Raw genomic sequence first — 15,000 nt, 5'->3', positions numbered from 1 at the left:
CTCTCTCAGGTCATGATAAAGAGTGTGTGTGTTTCACTCTCAGGTGAGGATAAAGAGTGTGTGTTCGCTTCTCTCTCAGGTCATGATAAAGAGTGTGTGTGTTTCACTCTCAGGTGAGGATAAAGAGTGTGTGTTCGCTTCTCTCTCAGGTCATGATAAAGAGTGTGTGTGTGTGTGTGTGTGTCTGTGTGTGTTTCACTCGCAGGTGAGGATAAAGAGTGTGTGTGTGTGTGTTTCACTCTCAGGTCATGATAAAGAGTGTGTGTGTGTGTGTGTGTGTGTGTGTGTTTCACTCTCAGGTGAGGATAAAGAGCCGTTCTGCGGTGGTGAGCCCGAAGATGACGGTGTGTGTTCAGCCTCCTCTGGCCGTCACACAGGACCAGTTTGTGCTGGACACTATGGGTAGGACTGACTTTCCTTCTTCCTGATACTGTCACACACAAACACACACACACACACACACACACACACACACACACACACACACACACACACACACACACACACTCACTGAAGACCGAAGAGCGCTTTTCATCATTTCATGCTTTGGCTAATTCTAAACTAACAGAATCCTGGCGTATATTTTTCAGTGTTTCAAAATGTTTGATCTTCAGCTTGGGTTAGGAAATATTCTATATTATATATTTCTGACTCCCATCCAAACTGAATATAATTTCAGACCATAACTAAATAAAGCAGTTGCTCTTCACTGCAGTTAAGGTTATCTGCCGGACATGTCGAAGTGGAGTACGGCACAGGATTGTTGCTGTACAAGTCCTGATATCAGGCAATCCTGAGGCGTTCTGTGCAGGTCATGCGTGAATATGCTCGTCTCACACAAACGTTTTGATCTGTTAGTGTAAAGCCTGTGATTGTTGTGCAGTGCTTGATTGACAGCTGAATGAGCGAAATCAAAATGCAAAACTAGCGCTGTAAAGATGAGGACAGGGACATTTCTGCGGCTGTACTGCATATGTATTTGTAGGAGTTTCCCTTTCAGACGCAACATTTATGGAAGGAGAGAATTTAAATGAATCACGCAACATTATTTACTTTATTTACTAGTATTTGCGCCATTATTTAACGCCCAAAAAGCATGTTAAACCCATTTTGCGTAGCCTGACTTCGTCATACTCGTATTCTAGGCAGAATGTGAGTCTGATGCTGCTCCGTAGGGCTGTGATTATGAGGCGTGTCTCAACCGAACCAGGGAAAAAACCTCTGCACTCAATCGGATAGACCTACAACCAATCAGAGCGACGCATAGTTGTCAACAGAGCTCAACTGCATGCACGCTGGAGAAGTAGTAAAGTAATGAGTGTAAACGATCTTTGTCGTTGTTGTAAAAAGAATTTAAGAATTCGCGGAGTACTTACAAGCACGAATAGCATTTTTGAGAGAAATACAAAAGGTGTATGTATATACGAACAAGTTCTCCGTTTAGGATTAGATCTCGACAAAAAAGCAAATAAATCTTCTCGCATTTGTCGGCCCTGTCTCAACTTTATAACGCGGTTGCAACGCGACTTGACTGATTTAAAGGGGACATATCATGCTAAATCCACTTTTTTAGCCCTTAAATGCATTTTGTTGTATATTTGGAGTGTTTAGAAGTACAAAAAAGTTGAAATTATTCTCTTCAGGTGCTTCGTTGATATCTTTATATTCTGTTTTGGTCATATTTTTCAACCTGTTCAGATTTTTCTGTTATCTATGACGTTTTGTGAACAATCACGTCACAGTATTTACAGCGGAACTGCCAAATAAGGACATTGACTTCCAGCCCAACACTTCGAGCAATCCGCCATATTTTATTTCTAGCTGCAATTTTGTAGTCCAAGCTAAAAGATGCAGAAGTTACGAGAGGGTAAGTTAAAATGTTCGGTTGTTGGATGTAGTAACCCACACGCTTCATTACACCGTCTAATGTAGATGAACTGCCGCGCTTATGACAGTGCGCATGTTTGACTGAAAGAACGAGCAGAGAGAGAGTGAGACCCGGTCGCGCGCGCATTCACTCTCTCTCTTCAGACCCTGGCGAAAGTGTAAACCTTCTCCATACTAGACGCTGTCTTGCTCTCTCTCCCTCGCACATATTAATCAAAATAAATCGACACGGTGGTAAGTCGGAAGACCAAAGTTTCACGTATAAATACAGTAACACACCATTGCGATACATCCATATGAAGACGCTGTTCTGCAGGTTCGTCGTCTTCATTTTCATCTCGCTCCGGCTCCGGACTCTGGCTCGAACATGTAAGGCTGGCTGGACAAGTCTTCCGTTGTTGACATTTTGTTAATAACGTGTGAATAAAAAGTTTCTGTGCCGCTATAATCGTATCTCTGCTATTAAACTACAAAAATGGCCGAACGGGGTGGAGTTGAACCTCTGCAAACTGGAGAAGGGGCGGGGTATGATGTGTCTCAATTGTATTTAAAGAGACCGCACCAAAACGAGTTGCTGTCAGACGCACACCAGAAAAGGGGTAAAAAGGGGGCCTGTGGAGCTATAATAATGAGGAATTCAGACCCAAGCATTGCAGTTCTGCTTTATATAGACTACAAATGTATGATTTATATGTTAAAAGGAACGATTTAAAAGCATGATATGTCTCCTTTAAAAAAATGGAAAGACGACGAAAGAGACCAGGCTGAAGGAGCGTGTTCATCTGAGGCTTCAGAGAAAAGAGATCGTGAGCTTACCCCTTCCAAGACGCCCAGGGCTCTGAAGAAGTTCTGCCCCAATCCTTCAACTCCAACCGGTACAAGAACGCGAAAGAGCGGTTCTCTGTTCGTCTTTTAAAATGAATGCGCTGACGATTTCTTTTATAACAGACGCGATAGCGGAATCTAAACATCTCAATTCTCCAGCGGCAGTCGTCTTTGGTGAAAACCAATTCAACCCAAGCGCTCTTTGGTGACGTGGGTGATTACGTAACCGCAGATTATCTGTCCATCAGCTCTTAACGCCTGCACCGGCAATTTGATTGGCTCGGCCTTCTGGGAGCCGAGCATAATTACTCCTCAACGGATCGAGTCCAGACCGAACTTCCCGACCCAAAAAAAATGTTGTGTGTGGGGTTCGGGCTGGCACCCAGGCTACATTCTGCGGCATGTCTGCAGTCGCTGCGCTGGAGACGCGTGAGGAGGGAGGAAATGTGTTCCACTCGCATTAATATCTTTGGAGTGCCTTAGATTACCTGAGTCAACCCGCACCTGATGCTAACGCTAGTCTGCGCTGCCATTGCTAGATGCCGTTGGTCAGTATGTAAATGATCTGACTGCGTCTGTGTTCTTTAATTTGCGTGTCGTCAGTAGATGAGAATCATGAGGATATTAAGTAAAGATCATGTTCCGTGAAGATATTTTGTAAATTTCCTACCGTAAATAAATAAAACATTTATTTCTGTGAGTGAATGCAGCACAGTCATTAACATTAAGAACATTAATAACATTAATAACTTTAAAGGAGATTTTCTCAATGTTTTGTTTTTTTGCACCCTCAGATTTCAGATTTTCAATAGTTGTATCTCGGCCAAATATTGTCCTATCCTAACAAACCATACATCAATGGGAAGCTTATGTATCCATCTTTCAGATGCTGTATATATCTCAATTTCAAACAATGACCCATGTGACTGGTTTTGTGGTCCAGGGTCACATTTGTGGAATTGTGTTCTTATGATAATTTGCCCGGTTTAGTAAATCTGGCCCTTAGTCTTTAGGGGTAGGAGAAAACAATACTTTTATTATGGTATTGTGATATTATTTCATTACCTTCTTTCTGGGGCTCATGAGAGACAGGTGTAGGTGTGCTGGAGGAAGAGTGTGGGCGGGGTTTAGTCAGCTGATGATGATGATGATGATGATGTACACACAGGACACCACACGGTGGAGTCGTGAAGCGGAGGATATTCCTGAGCTGGTGTGTGTGTGTGTGTGTGTGTGTCTCAGTCCCTGATTAACTTCTGCACTGTTTCCAAAACCACTGGCAATATTTGCACAAGCTTTAACCGTAAACTATGTGCTTCCTCTTTTGTGTGATCTGTCGTTTTCCTCACAAATTACTCCATAGCCCAGTGCAGCCACAGCCAGGCTCCATCAGGAGGACAACACTTCACTGTAACTACCTTAGTCAACATGAACTAAGAATGAACTGCACTTCTACAGCATTTAATAATCTTAGTTCATATTCATTTCAACATTAACTAATACATTATTAAAATCTAAGGTTGGATTTGTTAGCATTAGTTAATGCACTGTGAACTAACATGAACAAACAATGAACAACTGTATTTGTATTAACTAATATTAACAAAGATACGTACAGTAACAAATGTATTGATTGTTAGTTAGTACATTAACTAATGTTGACTAATGAACCCTATTGTAAAGGGTTATCAAAAAAAGTATAAAGAATGGGTGAAACGGTCAGTTTCTGTGTATATCAGCACTCTTCAGGATTAGAGTTCAGTCCGGAGAAGGTGTATATAAGGTGTTCTAGCAGGTGTTCTAGCAGGTGTTATAGGGGGTGTTATAGGGGGTGTTATAGGGGGTGTTATAGGGGGTGTTATAGGGGGTGTTATAGGGGGTGTCGAAAGCAAACACACATGACATTAAAGCTGTACACTGCTCGGAGACTTTGGAGAAGAGCTTATGAGTTTAAAGGAGATGTGATTTAAAAAGATTTTGATGGAATGAAAGAATAGCAGCTGAACTGAGTAAATCACCCGATGCTCATCACTGGCGTAGTGAGGAGTGTGTGTGAGGAGTGTGTGTGTCTCCCATCAGAAGCCCATGTCTGTTGAGTGGATCAGATCAGCTGTGAGTGACAGGTCAGATAGGGTTGAGATCTGAGAGTCCATGTGTCTCACACACACACACACACACACACACACACACACACACACACACACACACACACACACACACACACACACACACACACACAAACTCCTCACTCTTTCTGTGGTTCTGCAACAGTCGTAAAATGACGTCACACTGCGGCGTCTTTCCTAATAGAATAATTCAGCATATACTACATTTTAAATTATAATATATATAAAATATTCACTGTTCTTTTTTCAAAAATGAAATATTTTTTCTTCTTCATTGTAATCAGTGCTGACAGAAGTACATTTAGTCAATTCTTAAAGTCCACCTGTGGTGAAAATCCAGCTTTTGTGTTGTTTATGTGTCTATGTGGTGTTATTAATATGCTTTAAGACAAACCATGTGTAAATTCATAAGTCGACAGCATTGCTGAGTAGCCTGACATCTTCATACTCGGATTCTAGTCAGAATGTGAGTCTGATCTGCTCCATTGGGCTGCGATTATGGGGCGTGTTTCAACCAAACCAGGAAGGAAAATGCCTCTGCACTCAATTGGATAGACCTACAACCAATCAGAGCAACGGAGTAAGTGAGGTACAGTGAGGAAAATAAGTATTTGAACACCCTGCTATTTTGCAAGTTCTCCCACTTAGAAATCATGGAGGGGTCTGAAATTGTCATCGTAGGTGCATGTCCACTGTGAGAGACATAATCTAAAAAAAAAAATATCCAGAAATCACAATGTATGATTTTTTAACTATTTATTTGTGTGATACAGCTGCAAATAAGTATTTGAACACCTGAGAAAATTAATGTTAATATTTGGTACAGTAGCCTTTGTTTGCAATTACAGAGGTCAAACGTTTCCTGTAGTTTTTCACCAGGTTTGCACACACTGAAGGAGGGATTTTGGCCCACTCCTCCACACAGATCTTCTCTAGATCAGTCAGGTTTCTGGGCTGTCGCTGAGAAACACGGAGTTTGAGCTCCCTCCAAAGATTCTCTATTGGGTCTCTAACACACTACACCGTCATGGATTAAAATCCTGCAGCGCACGCAAGGTCCCCCTGCTCAAGCCAGCGCATGTTCAGGCCCGTCTGAGGTTTGCCAATGACCATCTGATGATCCAGAGGAGGAATGGGAGAAGGTCATGTGGTCTGATGAGACAGAAATAGAGCTTTTTGGTCTAAACTCCACTCGCCGTGTTTGGAGGAAGAAGAAGGAAGAGTACAACCCCAAGAACACCATCCCAACCGTGAAGCATGGAGGTAAAAAACATCATTCTTTGGGGATGCTCTTCTGCAAAGGGGACAGGACGACTGCACCGTATTGAGGGGAGGATGGATGGGGCCATGTATCGTGAGATCTTGGCCAACAACCTCCTTCCCTAAGTAAGAGCATTGAAGATGGGTCGTGGCTGGGTCTTCCAGTATGACAACGACCCGAAACACACAGCCAGGGCAACTAAGGAGTGGCCTAGCCAGTCTCCAGACCTGAACCCAATAGAAAATCTTTGGAGGAGCTGAAAGTCCGTATTGCCCAGCGACAGCCCCGAAACCTGAAGGATCTGGAGAAGGTCTGTATGGAGTGTCAGGTCTGTAGTGGGCTAGAATCTCTGCAGTGTGTGCAAACCTGGTCAAGAACTACAGGGAACGTATGATCTCTGTAATTGCAAACAAAGGTTTCTGTACCAAATATTAAGTTCTGCTTTTCTGATGTATCAAATACTTATGTCATGCAATACATTGCAAATTAATTACTTAAAAATCATACAATGTGATTTTCTGGATTTTTGTTTAAGATTCCGTCACTCACAGTTGAAGAGTACCTATGATACAAATTACAGACTTCTACATGCTTTGTAAGTGGGAAAACCTGCAAAATCGGCAGTGTATCAAATACTTGTTCTCCACACTGTACATGCATGTGGGTGTATATATATATATATATATAAAATAATTATACACAGTACACACACATATATTATGTAAACTAGTTTTGTTTCTAACACAGAAGTAGCGTGACCCACATCACCAGTAGATGTGTAAGTGCTGAGACGACAGGACTCAGTGCTGCCCTAAAGGTCACACACACCCTTTTAATCCTCACAACACACACTCACGCTGCTTTTGTCCAGGGAATTCCTGTCTAAGTGCTTCTGTGCTGTGTGTGTTCTGTGTGTAGTGCGTGTGCTGTGTGTGTTCTGTGTGTAGTGCGTGTGCTGGGCTACTGTCAGTGCAGGTCAAGAGAGGTCAGCACAAATGGCCCTAGTTTAAGCACCTACATGCCAGACTGGTTTAAAGAGGGGTGTCACGCTTTCTGACCCGACGGCTAGTGTTTGCCCACGCCACTGAGAGAGAGAGAGAGAGAGAGAGAGAGAGATTTTAAAGCACATAGAAAGTGCTGTCGCCTGATGAGCTGATAGGAGCTCAGACTGAGGGTGACAGTCAGACGTTTGTGTGTGTGTGTGTGTGTGTGTGTGTGTGTGTGCGTGCTGGTGGGCCAGACACTTAATCTAAGTGCTCAGCAATCAGGCATTACTGCGGTTCAGTCACCTGTGTGAACACACACAACTCCACACATGAAGCAGATCACCTTACTAAAGACCACACAGACCAACTCAGCGGATGAGAGTCTCTGTAATCCACTGACTCGAGTGGGTTTTAGAGGAGACATATTGTGAAAATCTGACTTTTGACGTGTTTAAGTGCTATAATCTATAATCGGGTCCCGGTGCTTCTAACAACCCAGAAAACGTGAAAAGTGAAACCCAGTGACTGTGTTCTGGTCAGTCTTTCTCTGCAAGCATGTCAGAAAATAAGCCGATCAGATTTCTTCTCCTTCTGACGTATGAAGAGGATCTTATTATAATATTACCGGCCCTTAACACACACGTTTACACACACCAGCCGACATTTGGTTTCACACGCGACAACAGAGACCAGTTCTAACGCAATGATGAAGATCCAGCAGAGCCTGAAGCTGTTCTGTGGTTGAGCACAGACGAGCACTGAACACTATTGACCAGAACATGTCACCGCTGTCTTATAAACACCTCAAGAACTGTGGACACTTGTGGAGAAGTTCAACATGATGATGAGATGATCAGTGTAACTCCACAACAACTACAGAAATGTCTCCACTAACATTCAGAAGCTCTTCCTGAGTCTCTCCGTAAGGCTGCACTCGCTACTGGTTATTCTGGGATTCTGGATGAGGGAGATTGGCCTGTTCTGTTATTGCCGGAGTTTCTGAAGCTCGTGTAAAGGCTCTGCCCTTTTCTGAACGGAGGCGGAGCTAAAGCTCATTTGCATTTAAAGGGACACACACTAAAACACTGTGTTTTTGCTCACACCCATAAAGGGGCAAATTTGACAAGCTGTAATACATGATCTGGTATTTATTGTTGTGTGTTTGATGTGTGTGTCTGATGTGTGTGTGTTTGCTCTTGTGTGTTTGCTGTTGTGTGTTTGCTGTTGTGTGTTTGCTGTGTGTGTTTGATGTGTGTGTTTGCTGTTGTGTGTTTGTGTGTGTTTGAGTGTGTTTGCTCTTGTGTGTTTGCTGTTGTGTGTTTGATGTGTGTGTTTGCTGTTGTGTGTTTGAGTGTGTTTGCTGTTGTGTTTGAGTGTGTTTGATGTGTGTGTTTGATGTGTGTTTGCTCTTGTGTGTTTGCTGTTGTTTGTTTGATGTGTGTGTGTTTGATGTGTGTTTGCTCTTGTGTGTTTGCTGTTGTGTTTTTGATGAGTGTGTTTTATGTGTGTGTTTGCTGTTGTGTGTTTGCTCTTGTGTGTTTGCTGTTGTGTGTTTGATGTGTGTTTGCTCTTGTGTGTTTGCTGTTGTGTGTTTGCTCTTGTGTGTTTGATGTGTGTGTTTGCTCTTGTTCAATTCAATTCAAATTTATTTGTATAGCGCTTTTCACAATACATATAGGGCCCTAATTTAACGATCTAAAACGCAAATGTCAAGCGCAAAGCGCAAGTAACTTTGTGGGCGGGTCTTGGCGCTGTTGCTATTTTCCCGGCGGGATAAATGACTCTTGCGCCAGGCGCAAATCTAAAATGGGTTGGTCTGAAGTAGCTTCATTATTCATAGGTGTGGTTTGGGCGTAACGTGAAATAAACCAATCAGAGCGTCATCTCACATTCCCTTTAAGAGCAGACGCGCTTTTTCCAAAGCGGATTCCTATTGTAACGGCGGATTTGCCAGGCGTCGAGTCGTCTCTTCGCGGGCGTCAAGTCGTCTCTTCACAGGCGTTGACTTGAGTCGTCTCTTCGCGGGCGTGGAGTCGTCTCTTCACAGGCGTTGACTTGAGTCGTCTCTTCGCGGGCGTCGAGTCATCTCTTCACAGGCGTTGAGTCGAGTCGTCTCTTCGCGGGCGTGGAGTCGTCTCTTCGCAGGCGTCTCTTCACGGGCGTCTCTTCGCGGGCTTCGAGTCGTCTCTTCACGGGCTTCGAGTCGTCTCTTTGCGGGCGTCGAGTCGTCTCTTCGCGGGCATCGAGTCGTCTCTTCACGGGCGTCGAGTTGTCTCTTCACAGACTTGAGTTGAGTTGTCTCTTCACAGACTTGAGTTGAGTCGTCTCTTCACAGGCGTTGAGTTGAGTCGTCTCTTCGCGGGCGTCGAGTCGTCTCTTCACGGGCGTCGAGTCGTCTCTTCACAGGCGTTGAGTCGAGTCGACTCTTCGCGGGCGTCGAGTCGTCTCTTCACGGGCGTCGAGTCGTCTCTTCACAGGCGTTGAGTCGAGTCGTCTCTTCACGGGCGTCGAATCGTCTCTTCACAGGCGTTGAGTCGAGTCGTCTCTTCACGGGCGTCGAGTCGTCTCTTCGCGGGCGTCGAGTCGTCTCTTCGCGGGCGTCGAGTCGTCTCTTCGCGGGCGTCGAGTCGTCTCTTCGCGGGCGTCGAGTCGTCTCTTCGCGGGCGTCGAGTCGTCTCTTCGCGGGCGTCGAGTCGTCTCTTCGCGGGCGTCGAGTCGTCTCTTCGCGGGCGTCGAGTCGTCTCTTCGCGGGCGTCGAGTCGTCTCTTCGATGCTCTTGTCTTGCTCTTTATATTCCGACCTGACGGTCCGCAAAATTTATATCTCACTTCTAGAATCTCACATTAAAATGTAACGGAAAGAGAGAGACTAAGTAGCCTATAACAATTATAAATGCTATACAAATATTGTGTTCGTGTCAATATAAATATTAGGCTATTTTAACATTGTAGCCTACTGTCAGCAGAGAAAAAAAATCACAGAAAAAAATAATGAATTATAAATAACAAATAAATATCAAATCACTAAAGCAACATAAATAAAAACCATATTGCCCTACTGACAAATGAAGAAGGCTATTTTCTGCCAAACTATTTCAAACATCCTTGCAAAAAAAAAAGAATGTTGTTGACTGACAATGGTTTCAGTACCAAACAGCTCCTCAGATCTAGGTGTAGGCTACAGGTGGTCAGAATGAAGTGTGAATGCGCTGTCAAAACATATCGGGAGTGGGCTATTGACAGTCAGACGACCGCCCGCTCCGTCCAAACTACACCAGAGTTCTGACCGCTACTTATACTTTAAAATAGAGTCCTGCACGGGTTCGGGTACCCGCGGGTAACCCGCAAATTTTGCTCAAACGGGTGAAAAATATCCAACTATGTCGGATACGGGTGCGGGTCGGGTCGGACACGGGGGAAGCACGGGTCTAAACACGGGTTTAAAACAATCACATTCAAACGTAAAAATATATGCATATTTTTAGAAACACATCTACAAAAATATGCCTGTATTTCAAGTTTATAAAATAATTTAAAATCCACATCAGTTTATTTGTGTCCACGCGCCACGCCTTCCCAGGAATCTATAACGTTACCTACTTTCAGTTTTAAAAATTCTGCTTGCACTGCAGTCGTCGAGATGGATGCTGAGGAGTTGAAGAAAAGAATAGCTAGTGGAGATTGTAAAGTTGTCGACAATAGTCATCAAAAATCAAGTCCAGTGAGTGGGAGAAATTTGGAGTTAGGCTATCTGAAGAAAACAACATTGTGAAAGGCTTTGCTGCATTTTCGTGCTGGATAGCCGCAAATGTGGAACTTCATCGCAGGAAGCACGCAGATAACTGTTAAGTTAACAAAGCAGATCTATCGAACAGTATTTTTCAAATTTAACACTGTTAAGTACTGTGTGTGGTGTGCAGCGGCGCGTGTTTGAACCCAAAATATAATATTCAGAAGTAAACAGTGTAGCTGACTGAGTGTTTTATGTCAGAATGTTTATTTTTAAACCACAACCAAGAAAACAATATTGTCAGATGTAGGCGCGCGGCCACGGCTTTTCTCAAGTAGCCTATTGGAAGAGTTTTGTGCAGCAGCATAGTGCAAATATTTTTTATCAGGTAATAGCCTACACATCATTTATCAGTGTGTTATACCCGAATAATTGATCTGTTTAAAATGATTGGTATATCTGTGTTAAATTAAAATTCAACATTAAAATTCGTCTAAACCTGTTATTTATTTTTTCTATTTTTGTGAACGCACAATCAGAAAATCGGAAAACGAGTCGTTATTCGTTTTTTCATTTTAGTTCAGGAAATAAATAATGGAAAAACAAGTTGTTTTTTATTTTTGGTTTTAATTTAAAAAAAAAATAGGCTGATGAAAAAAAAAAACAAAAAAAAAACGGACTTCCAAAATAATCCGGCGGGCCAAAAAAAATTGCTCGCCTATTGCCGACCCCTGATTTAGGGCTTTTTAGGTCAGTAGTAATACTTTGTAATTGATACAGAACTTAATAGGTAACCAGTGTAGAGATGATAGAATTGGTGTTATATGATCATATTTCCTTGACATAGTAAGAACTCTAGCAGCTGCATTTTGGACTAACTGTAGCTTGTTTATTGAGGATGCAGGACAACCACCTAATAAAGCACTACAGTAATCTAGTCTCGAGGTCATGAATGCCTTAAGTAACTTTTCTGCATCAGAAACAGATAGCATATTACGTAGCTTAGCAATGTTTCTAAGGTGGAAAAAGGCTGTTCTTGTAACATATGAAATATGATTTTCGAAAGACAAGTTGCGGTCTAGTATAACACCCAGGTCTTTTACTGTAGTGGATAAAGTAACAGGACATCCTTCTAAATTGAAGTTGTATTGTAAGAGGTTTTGTGGGCAGTTTTTTGGACCAATAAGTAATACCTCCGTTTTATCTGAATTTAATAGCAGAAAATGACACGTCATCCAGTATTTTATATCTTTAACACACTCTGTCAATTTAGATAATTTAGTGTTTTCATCTGGTCGTGATGAAATATATAATTGAGTGTCATCAGCATAACAGTGGAAATTAATTCCATGTTTTCTTATAATATTACTAAGTGGCAGCATATATATTGAGAATAATAGAGGGCCTAACACAGATCCCTGCGGCACTCCATAGTTTACTGACGTTATCTTCGATTTTTCCCCATTTAAACAGACAAAATGGTATCGGTCTGATAAATAGTGCGGCCTGAATCCTGATTGAAATTTTTCATAGATATCATTTTCTTGCAAGAAAGAGCACAATTGAGCAGACACAACTTTTTCTAGTATTTTAGACATAAATGGAAGATTTGAAATGGGTCTATAATTTTCTAGGTTATTATGATCTAATTGTGGTTTCTTAATGAGAGGTTTTATAACTGCCAACTTGAATATTAAACGTGTTGTTGTTTCAGATGAGGTGATAAGTTTATTTAACTCTTTTTGTTCTATAGTTCTATAGTCTAGCCACGGTGTTAAATAAAAACCTTGGATTATTTTGGTTATTTTCTATTAGTTTGTGGAGATGCTCAGCCCTGGCCGCTTTTAGGGCCTTTTTATAACGTGACGTACTGTCTTTCCACGCGATTCTAAAGACCTCTAAATTAGTTTGTTTCCATTTACGCTCTAAATTACGGGTTTCTCTCTTGATAACGTGTATCACTGTTGTACCATGGTGCTTTAGTTTTCTCTCTAACCTTTTTTAATCTAATTGGTGCAACGATGTCTAATGTACTAGAGAGAATGGTGCACATAGTGCTTGTCATTTCCTCTAGTTCATCTGTTTGTTTGGGTTCACTGAGCAGCTGAGATAGATCAGGTAAGCTATTTGAGTATCTATCTGTAGTGGTTGGAAGGACTGCAAGATACCATGTAATGATACTTTGCGTATAATATCTATATCGGTTGGATTGGTTCCATGTGATATAATTAAATCGAGTGTATGATTAAGACGATGAGTGGGACCAGTGACGTTTTGCTTAACCCCAAAGGAGTTTAATAATTCTGTAAACGCAGCCCCTAACGCATCATTTGTGTTATCTACGTGTATGTTAAAATCTCCAACAATTAATATTTTATCGACATTGACCAATAGATCTGAGAGAAAGTCTGCAAACTCTTTTAGGAAATCAGCGTAAGGCCCAGGCGGTCTATATACGGTAGCCAAGGCTAGAGATAATAGGGATGTTTTTCTATCATCTAAGAGCGTAACATTTAGTACAAGTACTTCAAACGAATTAAACCTGTGACCTGTTTTCTGAGTAACATTGAGAATATCTCTATAGATAGTTGCAACACCGCCGCCACGACCATTCAGACGGGGTTCGTGCTTATAGGAGTATCCTGCTGGAGTAGACTCATTTAGACCGAAATAATCATTTGGTTTAAGCCAGGTTTCAGTAAGGCAAAGTACATCGAAGCTATTATCTGTGACTATTTCATTTAGAAATTGTTTTTGTTCACTAATATTGAGATTTTCTGGTTTAATCACAAATAGATTTTTCCTAGATCCTACAGTAGATTTAATGTTTGACCTCACTAAACGAGGAAGACACAGTTTCCATATAATGTTCTACATTGGTACTTATATCAATTAAGTTTGGACAGCAAAGACTGTGTTTTGGACTTTGACTTACTAGTCATATGGTGTGTAGCGTCTTGGAGATGTTGTCCGACAGAAGAGCCGCTCCGATTCTGCTGGGGTGTAAGCCATCAGCACGGAAGAGCCTAGGTCGCTCCCAGAACAGATTCCAATTATTTACAAAGAGCAGTCTCTGTTCATTACACCATGACATTAACCATTCATTTAGAGCAAATAATCTACTGAACCTTTCGTGTCCTAGTCGGTACGTCGGAAGCGGTCCTGACACAATAATCGTTGTTTCAGCGGGCTAAGGCTAGTAGTGGAAGTTCGGAAAGTTGGATATAAGTAGCGATATCAAAGCAATCCTATTGTTTTTATAAAGAATAGTATCGGAGATATGTTCACACGCTGTAAAAATAGAACATTTTCGTTTATAAATAAATGTGAAAGAAAGTCAAGGATTATGAATCAATTTTGACGGAGCTCCAAACACAAACAACAGGCTTAGTCGTTTGATGTGTGTGTTTGCTCTTGTGTGTTTGATGTGTTTGCTTTTGTGTGTTTGATGTGTGTGTTTGCTCTTGTGTGTTTGCAGGCAGTGGCAGTGAGTCAGTGGTGAGGTTCTCTGTGTTTCTGAACGGTGTGTATCCTCCAGCGGATCTGAGTGGAGACATCGCGGTGTCCTACAGTTCAGCTACAGGTACAGCTCCTCACACACACACACACACACACACACACACACACACACACACACACACACACACACACACACACACACACACACACACACACACACTCATCAAACACACAATAGCAAACACACACATCAAACACACACACATACTCCTCTCACACACACACACACACACACACACACACACACACACACACACCTACACACACACACACACACACTCCTCACACACACACACACACTCATCAAACACACACACTCATCAAACACACAATAGCAAACACACACATCAAACACAAACACATACTCCTCGCACACACACACACACACACACACACACACACACACTCCTCACACACTCCTCACACACACACACACACACACACTCATCAAACACACAATAGCAAACACACACTCCTCGCACGCACACACACACACACACACACACACACACACACACACACACTCCTCACACACACACATACTCCTCACACACACTCATACTCCTCTCACACACTCCCACGCTGTGTTAGTCTGCGCTCTGGAACACATTAGCCTCTTTCCTCACGTCTTTAAGCCCGTTTGCTCATTTCAAGATGTGTGGCCGTG

At 42.3% G+C, this 15,000-nt stretch overlaps 1 protein-coding gene across 2 annotated transcripts in view; it reads left to right on the top strand.

Moving 5' to 3' along the window:
* bbs9 (Bardet-Biedl syndrome 9) overlaps positions 1-15,000 on the top strand; it is a 211,704-nt gene that overhangs the window by 42,816 nt on the left and 153,888 nt on the right. For both annotated transcript variants that reach the window (XM_081388453.1, XM_081388454.1), the window contains exons 13-14: positions 300-402; positions 14,293-14,397. In XM_081388453.1, coding sequence (XP_081244579.1) covers positions 300-402; positions 14,293-14,397 — 208 coding nt within the window. The remainder of the gene's footprint in view (positions 1-299; positions 403-14,292; positions 14,398-15,000) is intronic.

The sequence above is a fragment of the Scardinius erythrophthalmus genome (assembly GCF_964197995.2).
Source record: "Scardinius erythrophthalmus genome assembly, chromosome: 16".
Taxonomy (NCBI): domain Eukaryota; kingdom Metazoa; phylum Chordata; class Actinopteri; order Cypriniformes; family Leuciscidae; genus Scardinius; species Scardinius erythrophthalmus.
Note: the sequence above shows the minus strand (reverse complement) of the source record. Positions and strands in the feature narration are given on the sequence as shown.